The sequence below is a fragment of the Carlito syrichta genome, unplaced genomic scaffold, assembly GCF_000164805.1.
Source record: "Carlito syrichta isolate Samal-C Ts95f unplaced genomic scaffold, Tarsius_syrichta-2.0.1 Scaffold315096, whole genome shotgun sequence".
Classification (NCBI taxonomy): Eukaryota; Metazoa; Chordata; class Mammalia; order Primates; family Tarsiidae; genus Carlito; species Carlito syrichta.
In genome coordinates, this window is record NW_007259192.1 from 249,110 (window position 1) to 266,095 (window position 16,986).

General features: G+C 34.3%; 1 protein-coding gene across 8 annotated transcripts in view; it reads left to right on the forward strand.

Moving 5' to 3' along the window:
- The window catches only part of AP3S1 (adaptor related protein complex 3 sigma 1 subunit), a 64,204-nt gene that overhangs the window by 22,071 nt on the left and 25,147 nt on the right, over positions 1-16,986 (forward strand). For 4 of the 8 annotated variants that reach the window (XM_021706053.1, XM_021706059.1, XM_021706057.1 and 1 more), the window contains 2 exons: positions 3,730-3,821; positions 6,071-6,182. The exons of 1 other annotated variant lie outside the window; for it this stretch is intronic. In XM_021706053.1, coding sequence (XP_021561728.1) covers positions 3,730-3,821; positions 6,071-6,182 — 204 coding nt within the window. Of the gene's footprint in view, positions 1-919; positions 927-1,347; positions 1,355-3,729; positions 3,822-6,070; positions 6,183-16,986 lie in introns of all 8 variants that reach the window. 3 more of the 8 variants (XM_021706055.1, XM_008072305.1, XM_021706056.1) reach the window with 3 other exon arrangements.

The following is a 16,986-nucleotide window of genomic DNA, read 5'->3' on the forward strand; positions in this document are numbered from 1 at the left end:
AGAAGAAAAGCCGGGCTTGGTGGCTCAGCCTGTAATCCCGCGCCTTTGGGAGGCTGAGGTGAGTGGATTGCCTGAGCCCGCAGGTTCGAGACCCGCCTGGGCAGAGAGACCTCATCTCTACAATAAATCAAAAAATCAGCCAGACGTGGTAGCGCATGCCTGTAATTCCGGCTACTTGGAAGGCTGAGGCGGAAGGATCGCCGGAGCCCAGCAGGTCAAGGCTGCGGTGGCTGGGAGCGGCCACTGCACTCCAGTCTGGGCGACAGAGTGAGACTCCAACTCAAAAAAAAAAATAGAAGAAAGTAAGAAAAACTTAGTTATGTCATGAGTGCATAAAATATGTGTAGATACTAGTTTATTTTATCATTTACTACCACAAAATATATATAACTATTATAAAAAGCTAAAGTTAACTAAAACGTATGCAAACACTCACATACTGTACTGGCACCATTCTCAGTCAGGAGAACTGTAAACAAATGTAAAGACGCAACATTAAATAATAAGTGCATAAAATTAACAGTAGTATATACTGTACTACTGTAATAATTTTGCCACCTCCTGTTGCTATTGCTGAGTACAAGTGTTAATGTGTATCTGCTTAAAATGCTGTGTGGTGCTAATTCTCTCATCATCAGTTGTCTCTCCACTAAGTTGCATATAGCAGTAAAAAGTGATCTCTCCTGGTTCTTGTGCATTTCTCATATTTAACTGCAATACTGTAAACCTTGAGTAACACCACAGGACCCACACAGAGTGCCACTACTGATGCTGAAGTGCTCCCAGAAACAAAGTCATGACATTAGAAGAAAAAATTGAATTGTTTGATATATTCCTTAGGTTGAGGTCTGCAGCTGTGGTTGCCCACTATATCAAGATAAATGAATTCAATGTAAAGGCAGTTGGAAAATAAGAAAAGGAAATTTGTGAAATTTTCTTTGCATCATTGCATCTGTGCTGGCAGGCAAAAAAGCCTTGCACATTTTGTGTAATACATATTTATCTTGCATTGAAAATTTAGCTTTTATGTGGGTGCAGGATTGCTATAAGAAAGGCATATCTAGGGCCTCCCAGCTCCCAATATACCCCAAAACACCTAGGGGGGAAAAAAGGCATATCTATAGATTCTAGTATGATTCCAGAAAAAAGCAAAGTTATTATATGACAATTTAAAGCAAAAGGAAGGTGAAGAATCTAAAGCTGGAGAATTTAATGCTAGCAAAGAATGGTTTGATAATTTCAGAAAGAGGTTTGGTGTTAAAAATGTCAGGATAACAGGAGAAGCTAGGGATTGCCTACCAAAAAGCAGCAGAGTTCCCAAATGTCATTAAGAAATTCATTGAGGAGAAAGTATGTCTGCCTGAATAGATTTTTCATGAAGACGAAAGTGCTTTATTCTGGAAAAATAATACCATAAAGGACATTTTTTAGGAAGGAAGAGAAGCAAGCACCAGGATTTAAGTCAGGAAGGGATAAACTAACTCTGTTATTTTGATCAAATGTATTCAACTTTATGACCAGGACTGCCCTTATCCCTAAAGCTACTAACCCTGAGCCTTGAAGGGAAAAGACAAGTGCCAGCTGCCAGTCTCTTGATTATACAAGAAAGCCTAGACAAGGAGAACTTTTTTTTTTTTTTTTGGTTCATCAATACTTTGTACCTGAAGTTAAGAAGTACCTTGTCACCAAAGTTCTTTTGTTATTGGACAGTGCCCCTGTTATCCCAGAATTCCATAAGTTTGACACCGAAAGCATTAAAGTGGTCAACTTGCTCCCAGACAGTCTCTAATTCAGCCTATAGATCGAGAGTCATAAGGACCTTTAAGGCTTATTACATAGGGTACCCTATAGAAAGGATTGTCAACACTATGGAAAAGAACCCTAATAGAATATCTGAAAGTCTGGAAGGATTATATCCTTGAAATTGCACTTGTTCTTATAGAAAAAGCCATGAAAGCTATCAAGCCCAAAACAATAAATTCCTACTGGAGAAAATTGTGTCCAGATGTTATACATGACTTCACAGGATTTACTACAGAGTCAATCAAGGGAATCTTAAAGAGATTGTGGATAAAGTAAAAAAGATAGTGGGGTGAAGGGTTTCAAAATATGGGTTTCAAGAACTCATAGACAGCACACCAGAGGAATTAACAGAAGAGGACTTGGTGGACAGGAGTGCTTTTGAATCAATGATAGGTGATGATGAGGAAGAAGACATGGAAGAAAGCAGTGCCAGAAAACAAATTGACATTAGGACTGACAGAAGCATCTGATTATTCAAGACTGCTTTTGACTTATTTTATAACATGGACCCTTCTATGACATGGGCACTGAAACTAAAGCAGATGGTGGAATATGTATATATAAATACTTTTAGATAAATGAAAAATTAAGAGTTAGACAGAAATTATAGAGTATTTCCATGAAGTTACAGCCTCCTCTTCTGCCTCCTCCTCTTCCACCTGGAACAGTAAGACATACCCCTCCTCTTCTGCCTCTTTAGCCTGCTTAATGTGGAGATAAAGATGAAGTTTTTGTTTCCATCTAATGAATAGTAAATACATTTTCTCTATCTTATGGTTTTCTTAATAACATTCTTTCCTTAGCTTACTTGATTGTAAGAATACCATATATAATACATGTAACATGCAAAATATGTTAATTGACTGTGTTATCAGTAAGTTCTCTGGTCAACAGTAGGCTATTAGCAGTTACATTTTAGAGGAGTCAAAAGTTATACGTGGATTGTCAGTTGTGCGTGAAATCAGAACACCTAACCCCTCTGCGTTGTTCAGGAGTCAGCAATCTGTGTAACTGCCAGTGTTCAATTGTTTTTGATCTTCAAAAACAGTGGTTTCATATATTTTAGAATCGTGTCTAGGAGTGAAAGTACTGGTTAATAAAACTTTCCCCAAGTGATCGTACATTTACCATCCCACTGTTGGGACTGAGAGTTTCTCTGGCTCTACATATTTGGCAACATTTGATATTTCATATTTTTACACTTTTGCAAATATGGTGCATGTGAAGCTATCTCATTATTATTTTAATATGTATTTTTCTTAATTACTGTTGGGGTTTAGCATCTTTTCATTTGTCTATGGACCGTTACATTTTCTTTTCTGTGAAATTCCTATTCATGATTTTGCTTATTTTTCTATTGCATCATTTGAGAAGCTGACTCTTACTGGGATATGAATTGCTTGGTTGAGTTTAATAAATATTTGTTTAGCCAGTTTATGGCTTTAGGTCATGTTTATGTACAGGTGAGTAAGATGGATCATCTTACCTCAGTCTGCATTTAGTAAAGGTTAGACTTAATTGCAGGTTCCACATTTGTTTCTTCCATTCAAATATAGATTAGCTATATGAATTATTTATAACTATACTTCCTTGATTCAGTTTACTCATTTGTAAAACAGTTGGCTTTGACTAGTTAATATCTACCTTCTCTTTTACTAGTATATGTAATTCATCTAATTTTTTTGTTGGTATTTGAAACTTAGAAATATGTTACTTTCATTGTAGTGTTAAACTATAAAGAATTGGGTTTTTTCCTTCCTTTTTTATCATTTGCTTCTGTAACATGTAATTTAAGTCAGTTCTTCAAGAATCCCTCTCTTAGATGGATTTCCCAGACCTATATTACTACCTTTTATTTTTAAAATTCCTAGAATGCTATTAAACCTATAAACTCAATCCTGATGTATATGAATTATTCTTTCTCAGAGTGAAGATACACAACAGCAAATCATCAGGGAGACTTTCCATTTGGTATCTAAGAGAGATGAAAATGTTTGTAATTTCCTAGAAGGAGGATTGTAAGTAATGCATTTTGTAGACATTTCTAAGTTTTCACTGTATGATTAAAATATGTATTGAATAAATACTGTTTTAAAATATGAATTATATAAAGTATTAAATACTGTTTAATCAATTTATGGTAAAATTTTCCTAATTTTGATTAATTGAATCAGATGAATTGCTACCCGGGTTAGCTGTAAATCTAACTTAGGTAATTATTTTTAAAGCTATGCAATCTTTTTTTTTTCTTTTTAAAGATTTCATAAGAGCATTTTATATAAAGGCAGTATAGTTATATGGTAAAAATTCAAACATTATAGGGAAGTGTAAAATGTAAAATAAGAATCTCCCAACCTTAGTCCTTCTCCCCAGTTTCTTAATGTATCCTTCTAGAAAATTAAGTTTGCCTTGACTAACATATAAAAGTATAACCTTAAAAAATTTTACTTATGAGATGACACAATGTATGCTCATTTGCATGTTGCTGTTTTTTACTTAATATTTAGAAAATCTTTGCATATAAGCACAACTAGAGTAACTCATTCTTTTTAATGACTGCAGAGTATTCCTTACTGTATATGTTCCTAAAAATTTGGATTATAGCTTATATTTTACTATTACAAACAAGACTGAAGTCTGTTTTTACATTTATAATATACACATCTATATAATTTTTCTATTTTTAAAATGAATAAGAATAACTTAAAATTAGTTTGCCAGATACTATTAAAAGTACTTTAAATTAATGAGTTTCAGGAAAACAGTTTGTTCTCAAAGGTTTTCATTAATGTCTCCTCCTCTGTTTATATCATTAATACACTTAAGATATTTTCTAATTGAGAATTCAAAAACTAAACTTTAACTGAGACTTACTGTGAATCACAGATCAGAGAAACCTAGACTTTTTGTATTTTAGTGTGTTTGATGCATATTATAAGAAATAGTTTGAAGAACAGGGAATTCATTGTTATAAGTTTTTTTTTATCATGTGGAATGCTTACTTTTGTTTCCTAAAAGGTTATATCATGTTGCACTTAAGTGTGCAATGCACACTTATACATTTTGCTGTTAACTCAAGGCTTCTAATTTAATAATTGAGACAATTGTACCTGCTTTTGCTTTTGAATATTGCTTGTACTTTACTTGTACTGTTAAACTTTCCTGTGCGAATTTAGTTGTCTTTGCCATTATTATTACTTGGTCTCATCCCAACCTTGGAATTTCTTATCTCCTAGGAAACTTAATCACCCAGCACAGAGCAATGCATGTAGTAGACATGCAAGAACCTGATTGATCTAACTAGGGTGCCATTTGGACTAGAAATTATGACTTGAAATTGTGATTGTTCTTTTCTAATCTTATAAAAAATAGAAAGCAAATATTGTATGAGATGAAGCTATACATCTAGTTTTATTCCTAGTTTTGTCACTAACAAGCTGGTGTCCTTGGTCTAGTTATGTAAATTTTTGGACCTCAGTCTTCTATGTGAAGTGAGATATTTGGGTTAAGAGATTTTCTTAAATTCTGTGGATTTTTTTAGACGGGATCATGACAATAAATCTTTCCAGAACTTAAGAAATGTCATTCTTTTTTTTTTTTCTAGTTGGTAATCAGTCTTAAGCTGTGTAATTTACTGTGACCTATGGAGTTAAATCTAGTAAGCACTTACAAATGCCCTATGATCTAATTTCTGCCTACTTCTCTGACTTTGTTTACTAATCTTTTCTTGCCCACTGGCCTTTTCTCTTCCTTGAACCTACATATTTTATTCTTGATAAGATGACCTTTTTATTAGTTGTTGCCTTAACCTGAAATGCTCTTCTGAATTTTTTCATGGCCAGCTCCTTATCATCAAATTTCAGCTTAAGTGTCACTCTTTCTTAACGCACAGTCTGCAGTAGCAAACCCATCGATATGACATCATCGTATTTTGATTCTTTATGCAGCTTTTTCCACTATCTGATAATTTTCTGGTTTTTTTGTTGCTCTTACCTCACTATCAGTGCCTGGCACATAATAGCTACTCAGAGAATAGTTTAATGAATGAACGAACTAAAATTAAGAAGTAGCTTCTTTTATTTGATATTTCTGAAGAAAATAGCCATTTTACTTAGTCTCTGAATAAGTTCACTCAAACACTGTGCCACTAAAAGTCACCTTTCATTTTACAAAAGGTTTTTAAACAAATTGTCCATTTGCTTGAGCTAATGAAAATGTTTTACATTTTGTTTCCATTAACATTCAATTGTTTTGTTCTATCATTTAGATTAATTGGAGGATCTGACAACAGACTGATTTATAGACATTATGCAACTTTATATTTTGTCTTCTGTGTGGACTCTTCAGAAAGTGAACTTGGCATTTTAGATCTAATTCAAGTAAGTTAACACTTGCCTCTTACTATCTTAAATGAAAATTTGGCATTTATATTTTTTAAAACATATGTTTTAAAATTTCTAAAATGTTTTGTTAAATAAAGTGTTTTATAGTAAATATTATGTAGGTAAAAGAGGGACAAGAGATATAGAAACAAGTAAACTATAAGATAATCTGATTAAGACGAATCACAACTATTTTTATCATGCCCCTTTTCCCTATTCATGTAAGTTACTGCACAGAGCCCACGACTTAAGAGTCTCTTACCACATGTATCCAAACTGACTCTAAAACCTACCTCTTCCTGTCTCCCGAAAATTTTTCATGATGTCCCTGAAACTCAAGGTCAGTCATCAGCAAATTCCTTTTGATCTGCAGCCTCTTCTGTAACGTTACTTCACCTTTTTGCTCTAAGTTAAATATCTTTCTTCCCCAGTGATATGACCTGCAGCCTTTTCAAATACTAGCCATTTTCTCTCTGGCTTCTTCACACCATTGAACCTGTAAGTGTTCTCTTGGCTTCTCATTGCTTTTACCAGACCATCCTTTCCTCTTTTATCTCATGTTCTCAAACTTTTCCACCTTCTACCCTTCTAGTCACAGTCATCAGTCATCTCCACCTCCCATTCATTGGAGATTTTGTTAAGAACTGTGAAAGGTCTGAGATTTTATACTTTTTACAAGCTAACAAGTTAGCCTGCCACAGTTTCATGGAAGCTGGCAAGACAGGTGACTTCTGGGCCTGAGAAAAAGGACCTTATTACTAACAGCAAAAGCATTAGCTAAAGTAATAGCATTTGCTTACATTGATTCCTCAGTTCCCAAAGGGTGACACGAAGAGGGCCAGGTGATAACTGCACACATAGTGGATTGATTTACAGATGAGGAATCCCAAGCTTAGGGAATCGGTATTTTTTTTTAAATGAATACTAAACATGTCTGCCCTTGTCCAGGAGGAAGAGACTGTCTGTTGCTTCCAACCTATCATTTGCTGTGGAAGAAGACAGTCTATTTTCCAGGGTTGTTTCTTATACAAACGTGCTTAAAAAGATTGTCCAGAACGAAGAATTCAGTGTGTCTGCTCAAATATGTACAGAAACCTGGGGTCCTTGAAAAATTATCTTCTAGCAGATTTTGGTTCTTAGTTTACTGACATTTGCTCCAATACTGCTTGTTTTATAATTCTTGGTGATTTCATTGTTCACATGTAAAATTCTTTCAGTATCCTGGTGTCTTTAAGTCTGAAACTCCTCTCCCCCAGTGAATTTGCTGTATACCTCCCCTCACTATGTATCTATTTCTAGACTTTATCTAAACAGCAACCCTTCCATAATCTCAGTTTTGTAGTTTTCTCTCTCTGCCACATCTTATCTTTTCTTATCAGTATTTCTGTTACTCTAAAAAGACTTTGTGCCTATTGGAACCCTCAGTTTTTCAAATCTGTTATTTTTTCACTGTACCTGTTTCTATGAATGTCTTACTTCCCTTATCCAGCTTAAATTCCATGGTCAGTCATGTTAATCATTGCTTTGTATAAACTCAACTCCCTATCTGTACCCATACATCTGAGGGAAAAAAATATAACAGTATTTACTAGTCTCATTTTAAATTCATGATCCCTTAGCTCAGTGAGTCCTTAATGCTACCCAGCAATCATTTTCTGTTTCTCTGGTCCATTTACTCTTCCATACTCTTAGGTGACACCTGATACAATCTCTCTCTTCAGACCTCTAGCACTTCTAGCCTCTTGCTTCCTACTTCACATATAAAACTGAAGCAATTAGTAGAAGAGGACTTCCATACACTCCCACTGTCTGCCTGTCTACAGTTGTGCCAATGTGCTCTATTGTGTCTTTTTTTTTTTTTGACAGCATCTTATCTTACTCTGTATCCCAGGTTAGAGTACAGTGGCATAATTTAGCTCACTACAGCTTCTGACTCCTGGGATCCTTCCACCTCGGGCTTCTGAGTAGCTGGGATTATAGGCACATGCTACCATGCCCAGTTAGGTGTTTTATATGAAGGCTGAACTCACCATTCTCCCAGCTAAGGCCAGCCCATCTACTTATATATTAGTATCCACCTCCTCATTTCTCTAGCAATTCTCCCCCTTTCTTCGCTGTTATTGTTTTCTCCTCTGTCTTCTAGATCATTCTTGTCAGCTTACAATATGTTCTCTCAACTTTAAAAAAAAAAAATCTGTCCTTACTTCCTTCTCCAGCTACTTCCTCATTTTTCTCCTTCACTTTATAGCAAAATGCTTTTTTTAAAAAAAAAGTATGCAGACTGTCTCCAGTTTTTCTTTATCTATTCTCTCTTGAACCCATTCCCATCAGGTTTTTAGCCTTATTGTTGCTGAACCCAAGGATGCTTACCACTTCTCTTTATTTTATTAAGATTGTTGATCACTCTTCTCCATGAAATACTTTCTTCACTTGGCTTCTAGGACAATGTACTTGCCTAGTTTTCATAGTACCTCTTTAGTTACTTTATTTTGGTTTTCTGATCTCTCCTACCTCTAGATGTTGATAATGCCTCAGGGTCAGTCCTTGGATGTCTTCTCTTTTTTGGATCTATTCATTTGCTAGGGGATTTTTCTTCAGATGTTATCTATATATTGATGATTCCATAATTTGAATCTTTAATTCAGATCTTTTCTCTTAAATCCTGACTTGATTACCCAACTACCTAGTGTACCTTTCCACTTGGGTTTCCAATAAAGACCTCAAACATGAGCTGGGCTTGGTGGTTCAGACTGTAATCCCAGCACTTTGGGAGGCCAAGGCGAGTGGATTGTCTGAGCCCATGGGTAGAAGACCAGCCTGGGCAACTTGGCAAGACCTCGTCTCTACAATAAATCAAAAATTAGCGCATGCCCGTGGCTACTGGAAAGGTTGAGGTGGAAGGATCACCAGAGCCCAGCAGATCAACGCTGGGGTGGCTGTGAGCATGGCTATGAGCACTCCAGTCTGGGTGACAGAGTGAGATTCCAACTCAAAAAAACAAAACAAAACAACACAAAAACTCAGACATAATGTGTCCTAAGCTAAGGTCTGGATAGTTCATCAAAAATCTGTACCTCTTGAAGTCTTCCCCATATCGGTTAATGACAACTTTAGTCTTTCATTTGACCCATCCAAAACCTGGATATTTGTCCCTGACACTCTCATTTTTGGTCCCCACATGTGCTTCTTCAGCACACCCTATTGTATATGGAGAACTTCCCACTATTAACCTCTCCACTGTCAGCACTCTCGTCCAAGCATCGTCAGCTCTTGCCTGTATTATTAGTTTTCTGACTGCTCTCTCTGCTTCTATTTTTTTCCTTTGGTCTTTTCTTAATGCAACAGCCAGGTGATACTGTTAAAATCTTTTATATCTTTCACTCTTTCATTCTGAACTCTTCAGTGTCTTCCCTTTTCATTCAAGGAAAAACCAAATTCTTTACGAAAGACCCATGAGGCCTGACATGTTCTGAAATGCCCCCTACCCTTTATTTCTCATTTTACCTTTTACTCCTTTCCCTTTTACTTGGCCTCCTTGCTTTTCTCAAGTATAACAGGCATTTGTCCATCAGCGCTTTGATACTTGCTAATTTTTGTCCCTAGAATGTTCTTCCAATTGATATTCTCATCTAACTCCATCATTCTTTCAGGTCTTGACCCAAAAGTCACTTTCTCCATATGATATTCTTTGGTCATCCTTTCTAAAATCTCTCTCTCTCTTTGACATATACTAATCCCTTTCTTGCTTTATTACTTTTTCCTTAGCATCTGTCACTATCTAATATACTAAATATTTGACTTACTTTATCTTATTTATTGTCATCAGCCCTTTCAAGGTTATAGGCTCTATGAGAGCCAGAATTTTTGTTCGTTTTATTCACGGATTTACCCCCAGTTCATAGAATGGCACCTGGCACACAGTAATAGATCCTTAATAGATAATTTTGAATGAATGTATTTAATGCATTTTATGTAAAATAACTGGCAACAAAGCCCAAAGGTTAATTAAAAGAAGAGTTGGCTAGAAAAATAAAATATAATAGTTACTAAATGGTAATAATGTTTTTTGTTTTTGATTTGAGGTGCTGGTTACATTGGTGTATTTAATTTGTGAAACTCAAGCTCTATATACACTTATTTTTGTGCTTTCTGTTTTTGTGTAATACTTTAGAAAAAGTTAAATTAACTCTGTCACAATACTTGCTACAAATAATTGTACTGGATTAAGATTATCATGAGGGAATGTACTGAATTTATGTTTTCTTTCCCTTTCTGGACAGTGAAAAAACATAGGGGCATGATGTAGGTAAGTTGTAAGTTGGAAAAAGCTGGATGTAAAAAGGAAGTTTTCTTTGTCAAACAAGTGTTAGGTTTTTTAAATCAACAAGAAGAAGACATGGTTTGACCTCTAGCTAGTGTTATAGAATAATGAGAAATTGACCCAAGCAGAAAACTTAGGTCATAAATTCTGAGTACTGTGGCTAGATTAAGTCTTTAGAAATTAAAAAAACAATTGCTACTAGAGTAAGAAAAAAAAAAGGCAAGTGATAAATGGAGCTATTATATGCCACATTACTATTAAATCTGTAATTAAACTGAGTTTTCAGGAGGAGCAACATGAAACCACAAAGTAATCATGGCAAACATTCCTGGTATGTTTTTTTCTTTGTTTTAAAAATTGGTGGCTGTGAGGAAATGAAGATAGATATGTATATATTATGAGGTAGAATATGCTTTTTTCATAATATGCAAAGCCCCAAGTGGAGACTTCCGATAAATATTGAACTTGAGGTGAATATGCCCCAAGATTCCTTGGATGTGTGTTCACTTTCCTGCTGGGGACTACCTGAGAAACATTGCTAAGTTTTATTTTGTTTTCCCAAAGGCTTTTCTAGTAAAGAAAGAGAAGCCAACTTTTACTTTTGTTAGTAGTTAAGGGTTGATCAGGAGTGTATATTGCGTTGCCTTCTAACTTTGTTCATTATTACCTTTCTTGGTTTATCTCATAGGGGAGTAGTTAATTCATTATATTGTTATGTCAAGGAAGCATTATATTTTTACAGAAAATAAATGTCTTAATATGGAACTGTGCTTTCTGTTTCTCTCTCTGTTACTATCCATGATTGAAGAGTGGTAGGCATACACACTATATTCTAAAACTCTGTTTTTTATTTACCTAAGCTAGCTACTAGAGTTATAGGAAGAAACACAGAAGAAAGTATACTATTTTAAATTCAGGTTCTCTTATTGAAGAGAAACGTTTAAATTAAGACTAAAACAAATTTGAATTTTCCTAGAGGTAAATCAGAAGTATTTGACACTTGTGTCCTGAGATTAAGTCATCATCATTGATTATTATTTTGATGCTGTGGTTGATCTTAATTGTTATGAGAGAATAGTTATATTTCAGAAGGGAGAGGGGAGTTGTCAAAGAACAAATATCCTGTATAACTGAAATACACTCTATCATGTGCTCATGGAAAGTGGAAACTATCTCTTGTGTTTTGTAAAATTTTTTTAATCATTTGTGTTGAAACATTGACAGTTTGTTTTGATATTAGATAAGTTACAAAAAAGAGGATTTCAGGAAGTCTGTGTCATTTTCCTATTAGTAAAGTAGGCTAGAGCTCTTTTGACAACACCCTTTAGTTATCACATGCTGATCTATTTTGTCACAAAAAATAAAACTTATGTAATTCACCTTGCAGGCACTAAGTGTATCACCACCATGAACATGTTGAATGTTCTGTGATTGCTGTCTCTCCCCTTCATTTACCACAGTTCATTAAATACTTAAGAGGGAATGCTGAGCATGCATGAATCAGTCACTTTAAAAACATTGGTTGACTGAACAAAGATGGAAGTGAGTGTCTTATTGTTTGTTCTTCTCTTTCATCAAACAACTATTCAGAGAGAACTAATTGTCTTTATTTATTCATCCTCTAGTTTTGAGAAAGCAATTTTAATGGAAAAAATAAAACCAGAAAATTATAAATCTAGAAAATTTAGATCCTAAACCTCTTGGTCTCGTGTATTCTGTAGAGAACAGGTCAAGAAAACTTAAAATCAGCATATAAGTACTAAACATATGTTTATAATTTTGATATTTTTAAATGTTACAAATGATTTCATTCACATGATAATTGGAAGCATATACTTTTATGCAAAGATTTGGTGTTTCTAAGGTATGCATATGTTGTCCTAGATTTGACTTTATATTTTGTATAAAATCTGGGAGAAACCATTATTAGTAAATTCTATATGGAATTTACACCAGTATGTCACTCAATTGAATAATCAGCTTCTGTTTTCTTTTGTTTTTTTTTAAAAATTCCTTGTAAATTGGAAAAAAGGGTTAGACATTTTTTATTATTGATGTGTATTATTTTAATGTGATATTAATTGCCATATATGTAAATTTCAGTGTTAATACAGTAGCTAGCTTTTTAAAGAGTTCTTTCTGTTGTAGCATATCATCTTGGAAGTGTTAAAATATTTACAGGGTGAGAATAGAAGTTCATTAAATATTAATGTTGGATTTTTTGAGTTATTTATAAGCAGTCATACTGTCCTTAATTAGTTTATTATGACAAACTGATAATTGAAGAATATATGTTCACCAGATAATTCCAAATATCTGTATATGTACTGCAAGTAACAATTATTGCAGCTTCAGTCTTATTCAGTTTTAGTTAATTAAGAAAAAAGAAAAATAAGAGAACTAGCAGCTAAACTTTTCTTTAGGTTTAAAAACATATGTTTTGACCATGGTGACAGAATATGTATTTAAACTAGCACTCCATATATAACATTTGTTATTATTATAGTACCGTTAGACTAGCTTTTGTGAAATTATTTTATTCATGGTTGCTAATACTAATTTAGAATAATATTGTACAAGTTATTTAAGCTTTATAGACCTTTAATGTTTTTGCCTGTAAAATATGCTTGTTTCAGCATGCTGCCTACAGACTAAGGTTGTCAGAAAGATCAGTGAATTAAAGCAACCTATTAGAGTGAGTAAAACCATTCAGGCTTTGCTGTATATTAGCTGTATAACTTTGGACAAATTATTTAATCTCTTAGGCCCTAACTTTCCTTATCTGCAAAATGGGTGTATCATTGAGTAAGTGTAAGCATTAAAAAAGATATTTTATGTGAAACCCATGGCTAAATGATTAGCATGTCAGTGATTTTTAGCTAACATTATCATTAAAGCATTTGTTTATAAGAGAGGTATCTAAAGTATTATTTCATTTGTGCACAAACTGAATTTAAAAAGTTATTTTATCTTTCTCATTTTTAGAAGCATTTGTGAATCTTTCTATTCTAAATGTTGGCTTGATTTTTATATGGGGATATATTTATGTAATTAGAAATAGGCTTAACTGGGAAAATGTATAAGCCAAGAATATTAAGTGAAGAAAGATCCCCTAATCTTTGTGTACCACCTGTTTTTTCCCACACACACCCCCCCTCCATTTTTAATAATTGTCTGTGGCCAGACATGGTGACTCATGCCTATAATCCCAGTGCTTTGGGAAACCGAGGTGGGAGGAGGACTGCTTGAGCCAAAGAGTTCAAGACTACCCTGGCAACATAGCAAGACCTCATCTCTACAGAAAATAAAAAAATTAGCCAGGCATGATGATGCATGCCTGTAGTTCAGCTACTCAGACTGAGGGGTGGATCGCCTGAACCCAAGAAGTCAAGGATGTGATGAACCGTGATTGTGCCACTACACTCTTGTCAACCTGGGTGACAGTGATCCCTCAACTCAAAAAAAAAAAAAAAATTGAGAAAACCAACTGCCAACACTTGGGGATTGTGAGAATTTACAGCTCCCATGTTTGAGGGAAATAAACTCTGGTCCCATAGCAAGATGAATTCTGGTGCAATTCCTCCTGTAGGAGCAAGAGAGAGCCCTGACCTGGGAGGCTTATTTTCTAGGCAAACCAGTGTGAATGCCCGGAATCATTTTAAGAAAATTCCGCTTCCTACATTATACTATGTTTCCCAAATATTAAAAACATTCCATTTGCAATAAAATTTGTTTCCGATATATTTGTGGAAAACCAAAAAAAGTATTTTTAAAACAATTTGGATCAGAGTTGTTCAGGATTCCTAAAATTCTTTTCCTGTCTTTTTCATGATTGAGAAGTCTAATTTATAATAATTGGAAATATAAAAATCACTTCTCATTTATTTATGTTGCTACTTATTTGTGGTGATTCCTAGTATTCTCTGCTTTTTTTTTTTTTTTGAGTTGGAGTCTTACTCTGTCGCCCAAACTGGAGTGCGGTGGCACTGTCATGGCCACGGCCACTGCAGCCTCAACCTGCTGGGCTCAGGTGATCCTTCTGCCATAGCCTTCCAAGTAGCTGGAACTACAGGTGTGTACTACCATGCCTGGCTAATTTTTTTGATTTATCATGGAGATGTGCTCTTGCCATGTTGCCCAGGCTGGTCTCAAACCCCTGGACTCAGTCAGTCTTCTTGCCTCTGCCTCCCAAAGTACTGGGATTATAGGCTTGAGCTACCGCGCCCAGCCTGATATCTGCTTTTCTAACTAATATGTCTTATTGACATCTCAGCAGTCCTTTTTAGGAGGAATCATGATGTCCAGTTGGTGTTTAGAGTCAGGTAGTATAAGTTTGAATCTTAGCTCTGTCACATAACAGTTATATAACTTTAGGAAAATTACTTAACCTCATCTGTCCCCAATTTTCTTTAATGTCAGTGCTGATTTTCATACTTACCTCATCAGCAGTGTTGTCAGAACTAGAGCTAATGTATGTAAGCAGCAAGCATGAGACATGGAATATAGTAGAAACATTACGATTAGTTACTTGACAGTGGTGAAGGAAGTAGTTTAGTACTCAAGTGCCTATAGTCAGAAGCAGCTGAAAGTGACCTAAATTTATTTTCTCTCATTAAGAGAGAAAAGCTCAGCTTATGTAGGTGTTTCCTTAGATTTAAGGTAAATTCATCAGTTCTTAGTGTAGAATGATTAGTTTTCAGGAAGGGATTGGATATAGAGGAGGACAGTGTCCTTTGAATTTAGTTTAAAATTTAAAAAACCAATTTTTTAAACTTTTCTGTTGAAATCATTTCATACTTAAAAAGATTGGCAAACATGTTACAAAGAATTCTTGCAAACCACATGTTCACTCAGATTCCCAAATTTAACGTCTTCAATAATCATAGTACAGTTATTAAAATCAGGAAATTAACATTGATACAACACTAATCTACAGACCTTGTTTAAAATTTACCATTGTCCCATTAATGTCATTTTTCTCATTCAGGATTTAATTTACACATTGCATTTAATTTTCATGTCTCCTTAGTCTCCTTTACTCTGTAACAATTCTTCATCTTTTTCTTTCATTCATTTCATGTCTTTCATACCCTGATCTTTTGAAGAGTACTAGCCCGTTATTTTGAATAGTCCCCAATTTGGGTTTACTTCATATTCTTAATGATTCAGGGTATGCATTATTGGCAAGAATACCACAGAAGTCATGTCCTTAGTGCATCATATTGAGAGGTACGTGATGTCCATTTGTTCTATTATTTGTGATATTTATTCTGATCACTTGGGTAAAGTGGGACCTGCTAGGTATATATGTACTGTAAAGTTCCATTTTTCCTTTGTACTAGTATCTTATGGAGAATACCTGAGACTATATACATATCCTTTTTCTAATTATATATTTGATCATTAATTTTAGCATCTATTGATGATTCTTGTCTGAAACAATTATTTGTGGTGTTTACCAAATGGTGTTTTTTTCATCATACCTTCTATATTAGCTGAAATTCAACTGTTAAGAAAAAGCATGGTAATATTTTCATTCATTTTATTTTAAGTCAGTGCTCAAAATATCATGTTGTACCCTATTCAACTATAGATAGCAGAGTATTTGTCAAGGGCAAATACCATTTTTAAAATCAACTTTTGCTTGGAAGTTTAAAATAGGTTAATAATTTGTATCAATACAAGTTGTTAAAAATGTTTCCATGAATAGCTTTTGTGCACAGAAAGAAATCAGAGTATTTTCATTCTTAGAATTAATATTTGACTTACAACCTTTACAGATTCAGAATCTTTGTTCTTCCTTACACTTCTACATTCAATGCACAAATCACGTTGCCACTTAAGTGGAAGGACTACAGTATATTTAAATTTTCTTCTGTACAAGCAGCCCTCATTTCACTTAATACTGTGTTAATGGTAACTGATGCCTATAGGAACCATGTTATCACTTTGCATGGTTCATTGGTAACTGAAATTCATTAACATGGTATCTTATACATCAGGAAGTGCCTTTATTTTAAATTGAATTTAAATATTTTATATATTTTATTTTTAAGTATCTAGATTAGCAAAGTTTCTCGAGTTCTTAGATACCTCTTAAAACAAGTAAACTAATAAAAAATTGATGCATTATGGTAACTGTTAAATTATCTTTAATATTCTAAACATTTATCAGTGTAGTCAAGTTATCCTTTATCTGTCAACTGAAAAATCTCATCTCAAGTGGTTATTCAAGTATACATGTAAATTTAGATTTATAAAAGTTTTATCTGTTAGATATTCTTACTATGCCAAATGTTTTAAGGCTTAAATACCAACTATACAGATTATTTTCAAATTTAACATGAAAATATTAATACTATAGATTCACACCATGATTTCTGTTACTTTAAGTTTTCCTGGGTTACAGTTCACTTAACCAATTGACCAGGCACAGTGGCTCTGGCTTGTAATCCCAGCACTTTTAGAGGCCAAAATAGG